The sequence below is a fragment of the Scatophagus argus genome, chromosome 9 (genome assembly GCF_020382885.2).
Source record: "Scatophagus argus isolate fScaArg1 chromosome 9, fScaArg1.pri, whole genome shotgun sequence".
In the NCBI taxonomy this organism is placed as follows: Eukaryota; Metazoa; Chordata; class Actinopteri; family Scatophagidae; genus Scatophagus; species Scatophagus argus.
Genome location: NC_058501.1, coordinates 15,761,259 through 15,778,811, shown reverse-complemented (window position 1 = coordinate 15,778,811; position 17,553 = coordinate 15,761,259). Strand labels below are relative to the sequence as shown.

Below are 17,553 nucleotides of genomic sequence, written 5' to 3'. Positions count from 1 at the left end.
TCAGTGCTAAATGCCAATACCTCATTTAAATGCCAAGGGCCTTATGACGAGTCCTGCATCATTATCTCATACTGTGTCTTGTCAACAGCCCATGAATCTAGTGTTAAAAACTTGGCAACATTGTCCTTACATGGTACATATGCTCAAATAAAACAGCGTTTTTCCTCTTAGTGGAGATGGTTGTATATTACATAAAGAACTCAGTGAACGTCATGCCATTAAAACAGTTTCATCTCATCTGCAGCTTACTACCTACCTTACTACCTTACTACCCATACCTGTCCCCCACCCTCCATGTGTTACATCCACTTAAAGTCTGCACAAATGAATAATCGTCCTACGTCATTAACGCGTGTCTCTTGGACTCTATCTTGCACATTGCAGATGACCTTTATACCTAATAGACTGTGAACTTTCACACCTTCCCTGCTCAATATTTTGCACATCCTTTTACAAAACTGTGCAGCTCTTTCATTTAAATAGTGGTCATATTGTAGATATAGTTTTTACATTTTTTCATATGTTATTGTCAATTTTCTGTTCATGCTCCTTGACTTAGAGTACTTGCTTTCATCTTTATTTATGGTGGTATACTAGGTTAATTGCTATCCAGAAATATATCAATCTAAATTCCTTGTACCCACATGAAAACCTACCAGGCAAACAATTCTAATTATCTACGAGTCCACATCGGACATTCAGCAAACCCCAGACTTAAGAGCACTTAATGGGTATTTGGTGGTTACAGTCTACACAAGAGACCAGAGTAAACATGGAGCCAGTAGGGGCCCAAAATCTTAAAATCCCTTAAAATCTTGTCCCGGGGTCCCATAGTGGGTTAATCCGGCTGTGTGTAATAAAAAACAGAGATAAAATAAATAAATAATAATAACAAAATAATGTCACTATTATTCTGACTGTGCCAATCGGTTACAGCTTTATTTTAAAATCTTTACGCTTAAGGATATATTTAAAATATGTCTGTATGTTATAAATATGTTCCGTGTTTGTCTGTATCGTGGATTTTGTGTTATTCCCAGTGTGCCAGTGGGGGGACAAACATTGCTCGTAGTTTTGAATCAGTATCTCCTTTTAAACTGATTCATGACAAACAGCTCTCACGTATTAACTTTTCGAGTGCTCGTTGCACAGCCTTGCAGCTTGCCTTTCCTTCCTCCCCCCCACTTGGACGAGCTGAATTCCGTATTACATTACAGCGACGCAAGTTTTGAGCTGCTCCCCAAATCCTACCAGCAGCCTACTTTAGCCCAAGTCGTCGCCATTTTATTAAGCGTCTAAATAGCCCTCCCCAATCGCCTATTATGAACCGCAATGAGATCCTGTGCTGTGTTCACCGTTTTATCTCCTCCTCTGGCCACATGAAAATGGCCACGCAATTGCATTCCCGCACATCCACCAACCTCCGCGCTGTCAGCCAGTAACCCCGCACACACACACACACACACACTGCAGCCCCCCAACCCCACCGTGCTGACACGTTAACGGCTTGTATGCAAACGAGGGCATGATCTGAGCCATTATTACTGGCGGGAGAGATGTAACTTTCCCCGAGAGAAGTGAGGCAAAATAAGATCCAGCGTAACCAGTCCGCCACCTAGCTGCGGAGACGCGCCGACGGAGATCTGTCGACTGTATGATTATGAAAACACCCGCGCCAATGTTGTTGCACAGTAGGCTCTGCGCTCAGATGAGACTGAAACTCGGTTTTAGGAGGTGTTTTAACCTCCGCTGGCCTTAGTTATGTAATCAAAGCAACATCTAATGCACCAAAGGCTCCGGATTGCTGTTGGTGCGAAGAGGAGAGCAGGACAGCAACACCTTAACCTCCTGCCTAAACGCAGTTGGCTCCGGGACGCGCTCTCGGGTAAGTAGCCTACGTAGCCTTATTACAGATTTTCATGGCAGTCTGTATTAATGTGTGTAGGCCTGTCATCATCAGCGATCTCACAGCACAGTAGGTGATTGAAGATTTTGTGCATCCGCTTTTTGCGCTAATTTTATCCCTTGTTGCTGAGTATGTTTCCCCGTGCATGGTGATATTTCTCATTTCAATGTTGCTGACACCAGCAGAAGGGCTGGCAGAGGACAGATAGGAGAGAAAAGGTGGCTCGGGACTAATCCACATCACAAACACCACTAGCAGGCACATTTTGATGCTACGTAGCTTCCCACTTCCACGTTGAGTTTCCAATCGCAGCTGCAGTCTGTTTTAGGAAGCTTAAATGTGGGTTTTATTTTATCATGGAGATAGGTGTGACGACAACAGCAACACGTGCGCGTGTGTATCATTTGTAAGTGCGACAGCATCGGGCGGATAGTGATTTTCAGAGGTGCGCAGAGTCATTATGGAGAAGGAAGCCCCTGTTGACGTCGTCCGTAAACCAGTGATAGGTTGCTCCAGTGCAGTAACACCCCCACTGCCCATACTGTATCTACAGTAGCAACATCAGTCAGCCTACGCAGCTGCGACCTGGGTACACAATGTACGACCAATATACTTCTTATACACTAACAACGTGAAAGTGTGTGTGTGTGCGTATGTCCGCGCGTGTGTGTGTGTGTGTGTGAGGAGGAGGAGGAGGAGGGAGACTCACGTGAGAAACTTCCCTGCGTATGAGGAGTGAGGCTGCATTGAGTCTGTGAGGTTGAATGGTTCAATATATATATGTATATATATATTTTTTTTAATTTAATTTAATTTTTTTGAGATGCCATCACAGCATCCCCGATTTTCAGCTGCGCTCCTGCTGTTGTCAGGCAGATGATAATGGTGTTGTAGTTATTGATGATAACACCGTCATGGGATGGTGATGATGGCTGGAAATATGGTGGGCCATTATCTTGATTTAATCGTCGCCTCAGCGCTGCCGAGGAACCACTGTCTACAGTGTCAAGTCCACCCATCATCCTGTCACTGGAAATAGCTTCTGGTCTAATGTTGGAATAATTTTGAATTATGTTTGAGAGGTATAGCGCAGGAGAGTATAAAAAGCTATTAGTATGCACTTTGACTGATCTTGAATAGGCCTGCCCTTTTAAGTTTGAAAACCTGTCACTCTTATTCTCTACTTATAGTTACTTTGCACAACAAGATTGAAACCCATACGACTCATATGACTCATATGACTCGTGCTATGTGTCCTCTTCAGTTTGCTCTTCTATCATATGAGTCAGGCTTCAGGAGCAGAGGTCACAATAAAAGTGGCTGCAGAGGACCACTGTCCTCCTCTATGCTCCTTTTATTTTATTGTAAGGAGGTTTGGCCTTGGAATTGCTTTCCAAAACTGTTACATAACAGCAGTTACTGGAACAGATGTTGATTTGAGCTCAGTATGATTCAAGGAAAGCGTTTGGGTGTGGAGGGACCAAGAGGCAGGAGAGATAGCCCACTGAGCTCTTAAATGAAAACATTATCTGAGATGCTCTTGTAAGTTTAAGGGGGCAGTTCAGTGCGTTGAGAGACAGGAGAACTATTTCATAAGAGGCTCTCAGGAGAGAGCTGCACGAAGGCTTGGTAGGGTGTGTTTTATTAGAAAATGGATGAGTGTCTTCCTTAATGAGAGCGAGAGTATAATGAAGGAAGCGTGACAGAAGATGCTGCTTACCCTCCGATATTTTAAAAACCGGGCTGATCTGTGTGAGCGAGAGTGAAAGTTTTGTCTGGTGAGAGGAATGTTATTTTAGGGTGTGTTACTTGCTGTAATGTCACATTAAAAGTCAATTTACAATGGGGTCAATGAAAAGCTTACTTAACTTAGAGGAAGCAATGGGAGGAGGAGGAATTTGCACTCCTTTCCAAAAATAAGTTTTACCCTTTCCTACGGATTTGTGTTACCACTACTGAAAGGGGAGGAGGGGAATGGTTGGAGCGTGAATGGAGGGATTTAGGTTGGAGAGGAGGAAAAGAACCAAGTGGAGGAGGAAATATGGTTCTGATTAACATGGATACAGTGTATGAGTTGACCATTTTACTGTGTGGTCTACAGAGAGAGAAAGAGAGAGACGAGAGAGTGGATGGGACTAATAGAGAATGCATGCAAAAGCTTTCTGCCAAACATGAAAAGGGGAGTTTCGGAGAGAAAAGAAAGTACAGCAGAGGGAAGGGTGGGAGGGAGAAGTGCTTGTGGGAGTAGCTAAGAACAGAAGGCGCAAAGACAGTGGTGAGAGGAGGGGAGGAGACTTGATCAACTGTTCGATTTAGTCAGGGGGTGATTGATTGATATATTGATTTGGGCAGAGTAAGGATTAGAACATAAGTAAAAGTGCAGAGGTTTAAGGAGTGACTGCTGTCCGTCACAGCTGCGGTTATTCACAGATTGTTATAGGGAACTAGCTGAAGCTGTTTTTTATGAACGTGAGCAGGTCTTTCTTCGAGTTTGAGTTGATATTCTGGGAATCGGCAAGGTTGATTGGCCCTTGGGTTTTCTGTATGATGAGATCATCTCTGTGGACACAGACTTTAGCACCTCTCCACAGCTGCTTACAGGAAGGGGACTTTCCCATCAATTCCTGTACTTCTGCTACTCAGAATCTGAGCTCACTGAAATGACTAATTACTGGCCTCTCTATCTTTCTGTCTGTGTCTGTCTGTATTTTTTCCCCCTCACACTGCCTCAAACCTAATCCATCTCAGTTCAAGCCAAACGGACAAGAGAGAGACCTTCCTTCGCTGGATGAAGAGACCCAACTGTATTTGGAGTGTTATAGAACATTGTTTGGGAATTTACTCACCCAACACCTGCGTTCTGCTCTTTGCCTCTGACCCCACTAACCCCACTGGGGGCATATAAAAGTGTTATACTGGGAACCCCACAGCATCCAACTTTTTCCCCCTGACTTCTCTGATGGACCAGAGAGTGAAGGGGGGGACCCCTCCTACCACAAACTCTACTGTGGATCCCACCTCTGCGCCCGAAGACTCTGAACAGGACCAAGTGGCAGAGAAAAAGAGGAGAGGTGAGGGGGAGAATGGAGACGTAGGGGAAAAGGAGGAGGAGAAAAGGGGATCGGGGAGAAAGAGAGAAGGAGACAAGGGGGCAGTGCTGGAGTTGCTCATTGAGGGGCGCTGTGGAAGTGCTGGGCAGCAACCGCTTCAGATCTCTGGCAGAGAGACAAGCTGCCCTGAAGGGAATGTACGAGTTCGGATTGGACTACAGGCCAAACGCACCAAGAAACCACCCAAGATCTTAGAGAGCTACGTCTGCAAACCCACCATTCGGACCTATCAGAGGCAAGGCAGGGGGGGACTGCTGAGGGGTGATGGAGAAGGGGGAGTGGGACAGCAAAGCAAAACCAGCTCTACCCCAGATGAGCCAACCAGAGATCAACGCTCAGGCTTGGATGCTGTCCAGACCACATCCAAACAAACTGCATCTGCTGCTTCACCACCACTCGTATCATCATCATTACCATCGTCATCATCATCTTCATCATCACAGCAACCGTCGTTATCATCAACATTTACAACAGCTTCCAGTCCAGCCTCAGTCCCTGCCATAACCAGCCAAGGGACCAAGTCTGCCAAACAGGTAAGTTAAGGACATGTTCTATTTGTCTCATACAGATTTGTTCATTTCAGCTGTTATTAAACCTGCTATTAATGTGAGTTAAAAAGAACAAACAAAAAAAAAAAACAAGTGTTGCAGTGACTGATGGTATGCGTACATTATTAATGGCACATACTCTGTGTCCTGTAGTTGTTTTGGTTCTTACAGTAAACCACCAGACAGACTTGTATGGTGCAAAATCACCTAGCTTTGTGTTCGGTTGTAATAAGGTCAAATAAGCTATTGTCCCGATACTGTAACCTAAGCAGCCCACTTAAATAAACAGACCTATAAATAGGACAACAGCACGGCAACCACTTGGAGCTATTACAGACATTGGTCCATGGGTCCCTATGACAATCGCCCAAGGGGAAGCTTATTGCTTTAGCTGCGCAAACGCCACTCAAGCTGCAGCATACCAAAATTACAGGACAAGTATGAAATGTCAAGCCTTCTCATCTGTATTAGTGGCAATTTATAGCTGCCAGTAGCACAGCTTTCTCTCTCTCTCTCTCTCTCTCTTTCTGTCTCTGCCTGCCTCTCTATATCTGTCTCTCTCTTCTATTTTTACATCCCCTTTTTTCTCTACCTGCTCTCATTTATCTTTCACTCCCCTTCTGTCCCTGTCCCACTCCCTTCCTCTCGGTTTCTCTGCTTTTGTATTTCTCCTTTCTGTGTCAACCCCATTCCTGTTTCCATCACCTCACTTTCTCCTTTCTCCTCAGTATGCCCTCTTTTCTCTGCCTGATTGAGTCATTTTGTCCCCACTCTCTCTTTTAATAGGCAGACAAAAACAAAAGCATTTTAGTTATTGTCTCTTCCCCATTGTCCTTCACTGCTGTCAGTGGCAAACTAGTGGATGTCACAGCCATTGTTGTCTATGACAGAGATTCTGTGTTTGCATTCCCCAGGTTCCTATCAAGCTGGCTGATAAGACAGAGTTGAATTCAAATGGCTCATCTGAGAAAGTGAAGAAAGAGAAGCTCCCAAGTGTCAATGGCCAGCCTGTCCCTGCAGGGCACAAACCTTGTTCACCCACAAGAGAACAGACAGCTTCAATTCCTCCTTCCTCCCAATGCATCCCAGCCCCACCTGCATCAGAAAACAGGAGTGAAGGAAAGACCTCCAAGAAACATAATGGTTTGGTGCAGACAACAAAACAGAAGGGACTGTCAAATGGGAAAGGCTCTACCGACATCCTTGGCACTTCCACCTCATCGAAAATCAAAATTAGAAAACACAGCAGTTCCTCCTCTGTGTCTTCCGTTGATTCCTCGACAAGACCTCCAGTTTCCACTAGCTCCCCTAAAGAACTTAGCCTGTCTAGTAAGAGTAGGCCAGACTCTCCTTCCTCTCTCTCAGTCACCCCTAAACCACAGTCCACCCCCACTGTGGATGTGTCCTCAGCCCAATCCCAAGATCAGGATCCTTGTCTACAGCCCTCACTAGAGAAGAACAGAGAGAAAGAAAGGAAAGCAAAAAAAGAAAAACAAGACAAAAAGAAAGTCAAAAAGTCAAAAAGAGATAGGTTGGACCCTGAAAAAACAAAGAGTGAGAGCAGAAAAGAGGAAGGCAAGAAGAAGAAGAAAGAGAAAGGGAAGGATGGAAAATCAAGGCATGCTAAAGAAAGAGAGGAAACACATAAGACTGATGAAACATGGAGAGATGAACTAAGGATTGAAAGAGGAAAGGTTGAGAAAAAGAGGGATAAACAAAGCCCAGACAGTCAAAGAACAGAAGATAATAATACAAACTGTGGTGAAACAGTTGACAGTGGTAAACTGGATAAAACTTATAAAGTAGTAAATACAGGCAGCCCTGGTGAGATAGACAAGACAGATGACAGTTGCAAGCAAGTTAAACAAGCTGAGCCAGCAACAGGTGACACCAGTAAATCAAAAGAACAAGACATTTCAAGACATTCAGCTGTGCCTCCAAGCCACCCCTCTTTTTCTGCTCCTCCCTCTCTGCCCACTCCTTCTGCCCGGGCACCCATTTCTCCCTCATGTTCTCCCCAAGAGCAGGACAGCCGACCGCTCAAGAAACGTAAAGCCAGACGGCCCAGCTGGACCAAGCTGGTGCACCGGGCTCAGAGGGCAGAAAATCAGGAAGCTCCTTCAGATTCCCAACATAATCTTTTTCCACAGAATACCAAGATGTCCCTTTCTGTAAAAGCCACTATTCAGCAGACTGATGAGTCAAACCCTGCTCCCTCCAGTTCCTTAACCAGCACCTTTTCCCCTCTCCCATCTACTACCAAACCTCCATCCCCAAAGCAGAGTCACCCCACGTCAGATGCTAGCCCCTCTGCTTCCAAATGCCCCATAACCCCTGCACGAAAAAGAGGCCGCCCAAAATCGCACAGCTCCAGCTTAGACGAACCTCCCCCTAAACTTTCACCAAATGCTATCCAGGCTGAGGTGCCTCCTTTGGGGTGTGACGGCATTCAGAAAGCCCCTGCGCTGGAGCCAAGTCCAATACTGCAGTGTGCTACTCAGTCTAAATCCAGCCCCAAGAAGCGTGGCCGTCCTCCCAAAAGACCCCTCCCCCAGGACCAGAGTGGAGATGCACTGAATCGCACTGATGATACAGACAGGAGTAAAGATTTTCATCCTCCTGAAAGAGGGGACAGGCAGCTAAAGATCAGGAGACTGATTAATGAGATGAAGAAAAGAAAGAAGAGGAGACTTCACAAGGTAATGTTGTCTGGGTATGCAGGAAAAGAGGTAAGGGGAGGCAGGGTGGCAGATGGTGAGACTTCTCTAAAAATGTGTAAATCGATAGAGGCTACAGCAGTACACACACTCACAGCCCTGTCCTCCTCCTTTGGGAGTAAGCTGGGCCCTCAGATCAATGTGAGCAAGAGAGGGACCATCTACATGGGCAAGAGGCGAGGACGCAAACCCAAAACCCAAACAGCTCCGACAACCCAAACCAACTCCCAGAACTCCACTCAGTCATCTCTGTTTACCAGTCCCTCTGAAACATCTCTCTTCTCTAACCAACCCCAGCCTCCTTCCTCTCATCCATTTCCTTCCCCGTCTCTTACCCACTCCAGTGGGGCCCAGAGCCCTTATAGTGAAGGCAGCCTCACAGAACCAACATCCTCCCTACTTTTTCCTCACCACTTCTCCCTCCCTTCCCCTTCATCCTCCTGTACCTCCCCCCGTCCTCCCTCCTCCTCATCCCTCTCTCCCTTTGTGAAGAAGAGTTGTCCATGTCAGGGGAGGCATCATTTCCCCTTTCACCAGTCATCATGTAAGCTCTCCAGTCCCACCCCTCCACTACATCACACACCTGGCTCCCCTGGCCACCTGAAAGAGGCCACTCCCTCCCCCAGGAGTGAATCTCACAGTGAAGAGACACTGCCTAGTGACAGCGGGATTGGAACGGATAACAACAGTGTTTCTGAGCGAGGGGAGATTAGGGGAGCCCGAGGCATACTCAGGTTGGGTCAGGGTGCAGGAGTGATTCTCGGGGCTCAACGGCAACCCTCCTCCCTTGCGGATCGTCCTTCTCCTGTCTCTTCACCCCTCTCTCATATGCCCAGACACACAAACCCCATCACCAACGCAACAAATCTGGAGCGGCACAGGGACAGACACAGGCACAGGCGGAGGGATTATGACTGTTCCTCCTCGTGTACTTGCTTGTGCCCTTGCTCTTGCCCAGGTCACAACAAGTGCACTCATTCAGATTATTACCCGTGCCTTGGGCACAATGCACTGAAGAGACAGAAAAATAAACATAAGAAGAAGCACCAGCAGCTACATATGCAGGACCCAGAGTTTCTGGCTGAACTAGAGGATCTGATCGGTCAGTTTAGTGAGGTTCATATTGGACGACGAGGTTGGGCGAGGACAGGGCTGGGACAGGGCTTTGATGGGAGCGGGAATGCTGCTGGAGGAAGACGCCATCACTCCTCATCCCATTCTCTTCGCTCCAACATCTTTAGGATCAATCTGAATGGCTTCTACTCACCCCATCCTTCACCTTACTCTGCAAATACCGCCTTCTCCCCCCAGCCTTTCTACCCCTGCCAGACAGTGCATTGTAACAGAAAGCCAGATCGCAGGCAATGTGGTTGCCCGTCAAAGTTCCAGGAGACCATTGAAAATATGGGCTTTTATAGTAGCTATCCAACAGCCACAGCACTTTACCACCATGTCCCCAACTCTTACCCGATTCCCTCTCCACACCAATATGCCCCCCATCAGCCCCATCACACCCACTTCCTCCTCAACCCTGCCAGATTCCACAGGCGGAGGAGCAGGTTGCTGAGGGAAGGAGCTTTAGGAGGAGAGGTTGAGGGCGATTTAGGAGGAGGCAGTGGAGGAGGCCCACACCTCAGCTCAGGGTTCACATCCAGCCTTCCTTGTGGCTGTGGGAGGAACGAACACAAACACAAGCATAAACATCGTCACAGGCACTGCGAGCGAGATATGGATGACGAGGAGGAGTTACATGACGATGAGGAGGAAGATGGAATAGAGAGAGAGAGATTAGCCAGTTCAAAACCAAGGTCAGGGTTCATTTTAGGTCAAGGAGACGGAGGAAGGAAAGAGGCAAGAGGAGTGGGGAGTATGCTGTCTAAAGAATCGCCCTGGTTATGTGAGAGCGGAAATGATACCTTCTGCTCAGCTGCAGCTGCCACATCATCCTCATCTTCAGCAGAGAGGTACAAACACACCTCTCTCACCTCACTGGGGCTGGGTTCGTCTCACCTGTCATCATTTGGAGGAGGCTGGGGCGGCCTGGGCCAGAACTGGACAAAATTCGGGAGCCTAGGAGGAGCAGGATTTGGAAACTCAAACCTCAGCTGGAGAGGCTTCACCGGGGATCAACCTGCAAGCCAACTGATAGCATCAGATGGAGAGGATGAAGACGATGAGGATGTACAAGAGTCACATCTGCACCGGACATCCCCTTCCCCAACACACACCAACCTGTTCACCTCTGCTGCAATGGCAAAAGGGGAGAGGGGTCTGAGGAGCCGTTTTGCTGGTAGGAGTCTGGAAAGTGGAGACAGATCAAGGAGGAGAGATGAGCCAGCGTGGACAGAGAGGAGAGAAACAGGTGAGAATGCATGAATTGATCTATAATTGTGTTATTTAATAGAGCACCGAGATGCGCATCCTTCTGTTTAATGCCTCAGTGTGAGGTTATGTTAGCATTAGTGCCAAAGTTGGTGCTAACACGATGTTAGTGTTTCTCAGGCGGCTGCTAAATGCCACAAATATCTCCATTGTCATGATTGCTTTTTCTTCTTCGGTTTTGCGAATGCATAGTTGTATTATATGTGTGATTATTTCACTGGCTGAAAATATGAATAGATAGAATATGGAAAGTAATTTAGATAACGTGGGACATCTAACATTACTGTGCTTACCACAGAAATACATCAATACCACCCAAATCATGACAGATAGCTAAGTGAGTTTATGCCAAGGGGTTCTTTTTACTTGCACAGTATGACAGATTTTTAAATTTGCACAATGTGGAGATGAGAACGTGGCACCAATAGATCTCCCAATATAGTGACAGCATTGCTTTTTCTCAGGTGTTGTTGAGCCACATATCAAAGCCTGGAGGGTGTTTGAGAGGAAATCAGACTCTGTTCTTTTTATAGCCAATTTCAGACTCCCTCTGCTGTGCAGGGGACATGCCAAACACACACACACACATACACACAAATGCAACCACTCAGCAACCACTCTCTGTTGGAAATTTTTTAAAAAGTGTTATACCATGAGTGCAGCATCTTGATGGAAATCTTCCAGAAAATCTTTGAAATCTGCCCGGTCTGAAGCGAACCGCACACTGTTACAGACCAGGGCTACCCAGTGAACACAGTCATTAGTTAACCACCAGATTGGCTATTTAAAGCCCGGCCTATCCCTCACTGCTGGCCAGAAGGGCCTATTTGACTTGGAAAAATCCAGTAAGGAAAGAGTGGCCAGTCTTGCTGGGGACTGTGGAAAATGGAACAAAAAGATAGACGACCTCAGGGGTGATTGATGAAGGAATAGCACAGAGGTCAGAATGGAGGGCAGAGAGAGCTTGTGAGGGGAGAGATGTTTTTAAAAGAGGTGGAATACATTTGACATCAGTTCATCATCTAACTAAACACACATGTGTTTTGAGGTACAGCACGCTAGCTCTCACACACTCACACACACACTTTTTTCTCTCTGTCTTTGTCTGCTCAGCCTTTTGAGATTGTGTTCCACATTAGGATTACAGTACAAGAATGTATACGTGTGCATGCTCACATTAAAAAGCATGCATTCTGCACAGTGTTTGTGTCCATTCTTGTGATTTTTAGCTGTGTGAGTGTGTGTACATAAATCATTTCTTAATGCGTTTCCCAGAAGTGATCTGGTCAGAGGAAATGTTGTGACTCACCTAATCTGTGGTTCAGCATGACTCAGCCTAGACTGGCCTCACCTCACACCTCCTGCTGGCTCAATCACTGATCCACATCTGTCTCATTTCCTCTCTGCCACATATACCCCCCCCCCCCCCTTTTTTGTTTCAATGACTGCAGGTTTACAAGGTGACTCGAGAAGCTCGGGGCAGCAGAAAAGCGTTCCAACCCCAGTCAGTGTGGCTGGGAAAAACAAAAGAAGGCCAGGGCGTCCCAGAAAGCACCCGCTGCCCTCCACTGTGTCCTCCCCCACGCACTCATCTGCAGCTCCCTCCATGTCATCACCTGACATCTTGCCAGGACACAGCCACAACAGAGATGGGAGAGAAGCGGGAGGGAGAAAAGATGAAAGGGTGCCAGAGAGAGATCGAGGAGGTGACATAGTACAGCAGGTGACAGAGCTTGAGCTGCAGGCCAGGAGGAAGAGGGGACGAAAGAGAAAACATGGTGACTCTCCTTGTCATCAGAGGTAAACACTCATAACATTAAAAAAACTGAGCTGGTTGACTTGAAAATTCAATACAACCACTCACTACTGCTATATTAACCCATCGTTTTCAGCACTGTGTGCTAAACCAGTGCCTTTTCTCTCTTTCTCTTTTTCCTCTCTATCATTCTATCTCTCTCTTCATGCTTTCCTTTTAGTGTCGCTGAGGATAAACCTGAGGGTGACACCGCCGCTGAATGTTTTAGCCAGTCAGATGTTGACCAGGCTCCGTCCCAACCAGTAACCATCCAAAGAGAGGAGAGAGCAGATGGCCCTCCTAGGAAGAAGTTTCTGAGGGCAGGTCTTTACTCTGATGATTATAAAACTACAGAGTGAGTTGAGTTCATAAACAAACTGCTGTAACATTGCTTATGTCATCAGTATTTTTGTTTATCTTGTTATTTTGCTTCTTTCCTAGTCCCCCCTCCCAAGTCCAGAAGCTGTGCAGAGAAAGTATGGAATACACACCTGGGGAGCAAGATTACAGCCTTTTGCCTGCTCCCATACATGTTGGTGAGTATATAAGAAAATGCAAATGCTGCTGTAGTTTGTTGTAGCAGTGGAAGTTCATCCAAACTCCCTTTGTGTCCTCCAGGAAAGTACCTTAGGCTGAAGCGAATTCATTTCCAATTACCATATGATGTTATGTGGCTGTGGCAGCACAATCAGGTACAGTGGAGCCCCCTAACACAGAATGAGGAAGTTAGAAGGCCAAGCTGAAGATAAAAGAGGAGGTTTTTGGAGAGTCTTGAATGTGCATGTAATTCTTGTGTCGTGTTGCTACAGCTTCAAAGGCAGCCGTCTGTCCCCCTGAAGAGGAAGCGGCGTTACTGTGAGTTGCCAGAATTGGATGTGCTATCTTGAGGTTTAGCTGATGGATCAAATCAATACCCTCATTCGCTGTTTCGCTCTCTCTCTTTTGACTCAGGCCGGATGAAGGAGAGGGCTGTATCCTCTCACCAGACAGCGGTGAGTCCATGTGGTTTGAGGTTGATTCATTCTGGTGAATAATGCAGCTTTGATAACTGTTAAAACGTGCATATATCCCTACTTTTTATTTCCGTTTTTCAGGAGGAGAGCTCCAGTGACATTACCAGCCTGTTTCCTCACCTCGACATGGAGCCTTTGACCAGCAGTGAGAGGTATGGAAAGAACACAGCAATGATCATTTCAAGATAAACTACTTGATACACTGCTACTGAACTCATGTCAGCGTGGAAAGTTTATGTTCCTCCCCCTCTGTGCCCCTGGTCCAGGAGCTTTGTGGTTAAACACCACGTGTTCCTTGTGAGGAACTGGGAGCTTGTGCGAGACAGACAGATACGACTGAGGATAGAGAGAGAGAGAGATGCAGAGGGGGAAGAGGGAGACTCACGACGTCTGTCCTGTGATGGAGCCAGTGGGGATGAGAGCCACATCAAGTCAGGTCCATGAAGCAAGTGTGTGTGTTAGTTTTTGTTTCTGTAGGTGTTTGTGTATGCATACGTGTATGTGGTTGAACTCTATACATTTTCATTTTTACTGTACATTGATTTTAGATTTCTTCTGCCGTCCTTTGGTCCTTTGTTGTGTCTTTTACCTTACGTGTGCATGTGTGTGTGTGTGTGTGTGTGTGTGTGTGTGCTCTGCTTACGGCACGTTGTCCTCATATTCAGCTTGTCTCTCCATATCATAGTCAGCAGCACAAACTAAGTGGTTTTCCAACCGCAGAATTTCAGCCTGCAGAAATGTTTCCCCATTTCTGTCATCCATTCTTGGTGTCCAAGAACCCAGCAGGCATCGACTTTCCCCATTAGCAGTGAAACCACACAGTTTCCATCAAAAAAACTCCCTGACTGATGGCAGATAGGAATCAAGGGGGAAATAAGGACACTTGCATAATTACAGATATATCTGTAAGAGAAATGACGTGCTGCTTTCATTCTGCGCTAACATACAGAAAACTGTTTGACCTCTGACCTTTAGATCAGACAGTGGGGTCGGAGGTGACGGTTATCAGCAGTGACCCCCACCATCAGAATCGGGACACTTCCAGCTTACTCACTGCCAGCCCCTGTGTGAGTGAACAAAAGCACCCACATAAATAAGAAAACACACAAAAAAACAAAAGATCTTTTCTTTCAAGAGTGCAAATTTGTGCTCAGATAAAAATCTTCTTTTGCAATTAATTGTGCATACGTGTTCACCACAGCCCAACAAAACCCAGAACAGACAAGAGGAGGAGGGAGAGGAAGAGAAACGAGGGGAAGAGGAGATCTGCAGCAGAGAACAGAGGAGGAAACGGTTGAACGATTTACTTTTGACCCTGCAGCATTCATAAGCTAATGGAGAGAGGTGAGGCCAGCATCATACAGAAACAGGAGGGAACTATAGAGAGTTACATGCATAATTTTGTTGAAAGTATCTTGCCTTTGTGTAGGTGGGACCACTCTGAGAAAGGGACCACGCCCACCACTGGACAGATGGACAGGAACTGATGTCATAACACTGCTATTAACAGTAGTGGTGCCACAGCGAGCCAGCACGAAGAGGGAGGAGAGAGCTGGAGAATTATAGTGGCTGAAAACGCGAGAAAGACATCTCACTCACTCACTCACTCACAGATGAGTGTGTTGAACCTAGCGCTCTGAAGGGCATCACCCCAAGGATGAAACCATGGCAACAGATCTTTTGTCCAAGCGGCGAGGGATGATAGAAACAGAGATAGACTGTCCTGGATGAAAGAAAGAAACAGACCAGCTGAAATGAATTTGCACTAGTGCTGGATGAACAAGCACACTAAAGACTGTATGTACGCTGAGTGGACACACTATAAACTCACATACTTTGATTGCTCTTACTTCGGCACCTTAAGCAAAATGGGAAGGACGGACATCATTTGGAGACTGAAAATGAACACGTGTGGTACACAGCATTTCGACTCTGAAGTTTCCAAGAGACAAGGAGTTCACAAACTGCCCGAGGGAACAAAAATGTAGCCTGGGCCCCTAACTAGGTCACAATTGAACCCTCATTTAATCGTTAAGCTTTCAAAGTCACATTGCACCTTTGGGAAATGACACGAGGAGAAGTGAACCAGTTAAAAGCTGTCGAGACAGTGTTGGGGTTTTTCTTCGCTTTACCAAGACAGTGTCTGCTATGTACCAGTGAATAGGCAGGGGAGGGGGTGGGCTTAGTGATAGGAATTTTGGCATCGCTGCAAGAGAATTTCTAATGAGGTTTTAAGAAAGAACTTATTTTTTGAAGACTGAGTGCTGTCTGCTAAAGAAATGAACAAAATATATTCATGATAGGAATGTTTATTGTTGACTATTTTCAGTATTGCTTCCTGGGGAAGGGAGGGAGAAGTGGGGGAAAAGTGTTTTGTTTACTTCAGACTGCCTTTGAGAATGTTTCGCTCTTTGCTCCAGAGCATTGACAATCAGAATGTCCTCGGTTTGGGGTTGGTGGGGGGGGTGAGGAAAGGCAATGAAAACTAGAATCGATTTGCCCCAAATGCTCTGTAGAAGTGCCATGTTGTCTTGTGTACGTACCTAAGCGAACTCATGCAGTCTTTAAAAGCAATATCTCCTCTGATAAGGACTATATAAGAACTTCCTTTGTTATGTTTTTTTTTTTTGGTTTTTTTGGTTTTTTTAAGTTGTGAATATTTTTTTTTTTCTGTACAGTTGCATAGTAGATTGTTCTCATCTTAGGAGCGTTTGGCTAATCTACTTAGTGGAAGTTACCATAAGCATTTAGTTTCATGTGAATGTACATAGAAAGAGAGAGACCTGTTTTCCTTCTATCAGCAGTAGCGTGTAAAATTAGTATTATACATGACAATACTATTGGGATTCTACATAAAAGTTCATAATCAAATATTTCGTTTTACTAACATGTTTTTAACAGGTTATACAGCTGACCAATATATCATTTCTCTTTAAAACTGACTATGATTGTATATGATTTTTTTGTAGAATTACATAATTTGTCTTTTATTCTTAGCTGAGCGTACATTGTATTTTTTTTTTTATTATTGGTCAGACAATCAGTGACAGTGAATTAGTTTTTTCAGTGTTAAATTTCTGCTCTCTTTCAGTAGTGTGGCTTTTGATAACAAGCCAAGAAAGTGCAATTTCTTTGACTGTTTACACCGTATGTATATTTTTCCTCTTTCCTTTTTTAACAAAGAGCACTACATTATTGCCAGTGGATGATTAACTTTATAGCAAAGGTACACATAAAGATTTATTTATCTAGTTTGCATGACATGTAACCTTTGCCTGTTGCCTCTGATAATGTGCATCTCAATAACAAAACATCAAAAACAGTTATAGCTCAACGCCATAGAATGTCAGCTCAGACTTTTTGCCTCTATAACCATAATAATAAAAGCATTTTATGTCTACCAGTACTAAACCCTGCAGACTCTTGGTCCATCAGTTATAAGGCCTTCTTCTGGCTGTGTGTGTGTGTTTTGGGAGGCTGCTGCAGTAATTTTAATCAGCTTGAGCTAACAGTGCTATCTAGTGGTGTTAGATTGTATATCTCACACTGTGTTGTCCTCCATAATGACCCACAATGGAGGACGCTATCAAAGGAACACGGTTACAAGATGGGGAGGGCTGCAGCTCACACCCGAGAGTCGTCCTCCTCTTTGTGCCCTTCACGAAAACCGACGGCATCCTGGGATCTTTAGATCTGAGCAAAGAAGTATTAAAAAGTGTTTTCACAAGAGGCTCAGTTGTGAGTCTTCATTTCCTTTGCAATCTGACTCATGTGGGTAGTTTCCTGTCGAATTTCTGAGAGCAAATAATGCGATGAGGACGATGAGGCTTTTTACACGTGCAAAAAAAAAAAAAAAAGACACAAAAAGCTGCACTGTTGGTTTATACTGATTTTATTTGGTGTATTTACAAACAAGCACATGCAGGAGGTGGACAATGACTGATACTATAGGGGCACTGAACTATATGCAATAGTAGGACACAGGGGATGTCTACTCGCTACATGACACTAGAGAGAGAAAGAGAGGAAGAAGAGGAGGGGGAGGAGGAGGAGGAGAAAGGGAGGTACAGAACTCATTCACA

At 45.5% G+C, this 17,553-nt stretch overlaps 1 protein-coding gene across 3 annotated transcripts; it reads left to right on the top strand.

Moving 5' to 3' along the window:
* Nucleotides 1-1,339: 1,339 nt before the first annotated feature.
* On the top strand, nt 1,340-16,467 carry LOC124064281 (histone-lysine N-methyltransferase ASH1L-like). Of its 3 annotated transcripts, XM_046398582.1 has the most exons (14): nt 1,343-1,885; nt 4,655-5,549; nt 6,479-10,643; nt 12,115-12,463; nt 12,640-12,813; nt 12,900-12,994; nt 13,077-13,150; nt 13,268-13,313; nt 13,410-13,450; nt 13,553-13,623; nt 13,738-13,907; nt 14,447-14,538; nt 14,673-14,815; nt 14,901-16,467. In XM_046398582.1, exons 2-13 carry the CDS (start codon nt 4,866-4,868, stop codon nt 14,799-14,801), a joined length of 6,090 nt encoding a protein of 2,029 aa, XP_046254538.1. In that variant the 5' UTR covers nt 1,343-1,885; nt 4,655-4,865; the 3' UTR covers nt 14,802-14,815; nt 14,901-16,467. The 3 variants fall into 3 exon arrangements, 2 of the variants coding, with proteins under 2 accessions (XP_046254539.1, XP_046254538.1); XR_006844243.1 differs by lacking the exon at nt 14,901-16,467 and having other exon boundaries at nt 1,342-1,885; nt 13,738-13,920; nt 14,673-14,719; XM_046398583.1 differs by lacking the exons at nt 12,900-12,994; nt 13,077-13,150; nt 13,268-13,313; ... (4 more) ...; nt 14,673-14,815; nt 14,901-16,467 and having other exon boundaries at nt 1,340-1,885; nt 12,556-12,777.
* The last annotated feature ends 1,086 nt before the right edge of the window (nt 16,468-17,553 follow it).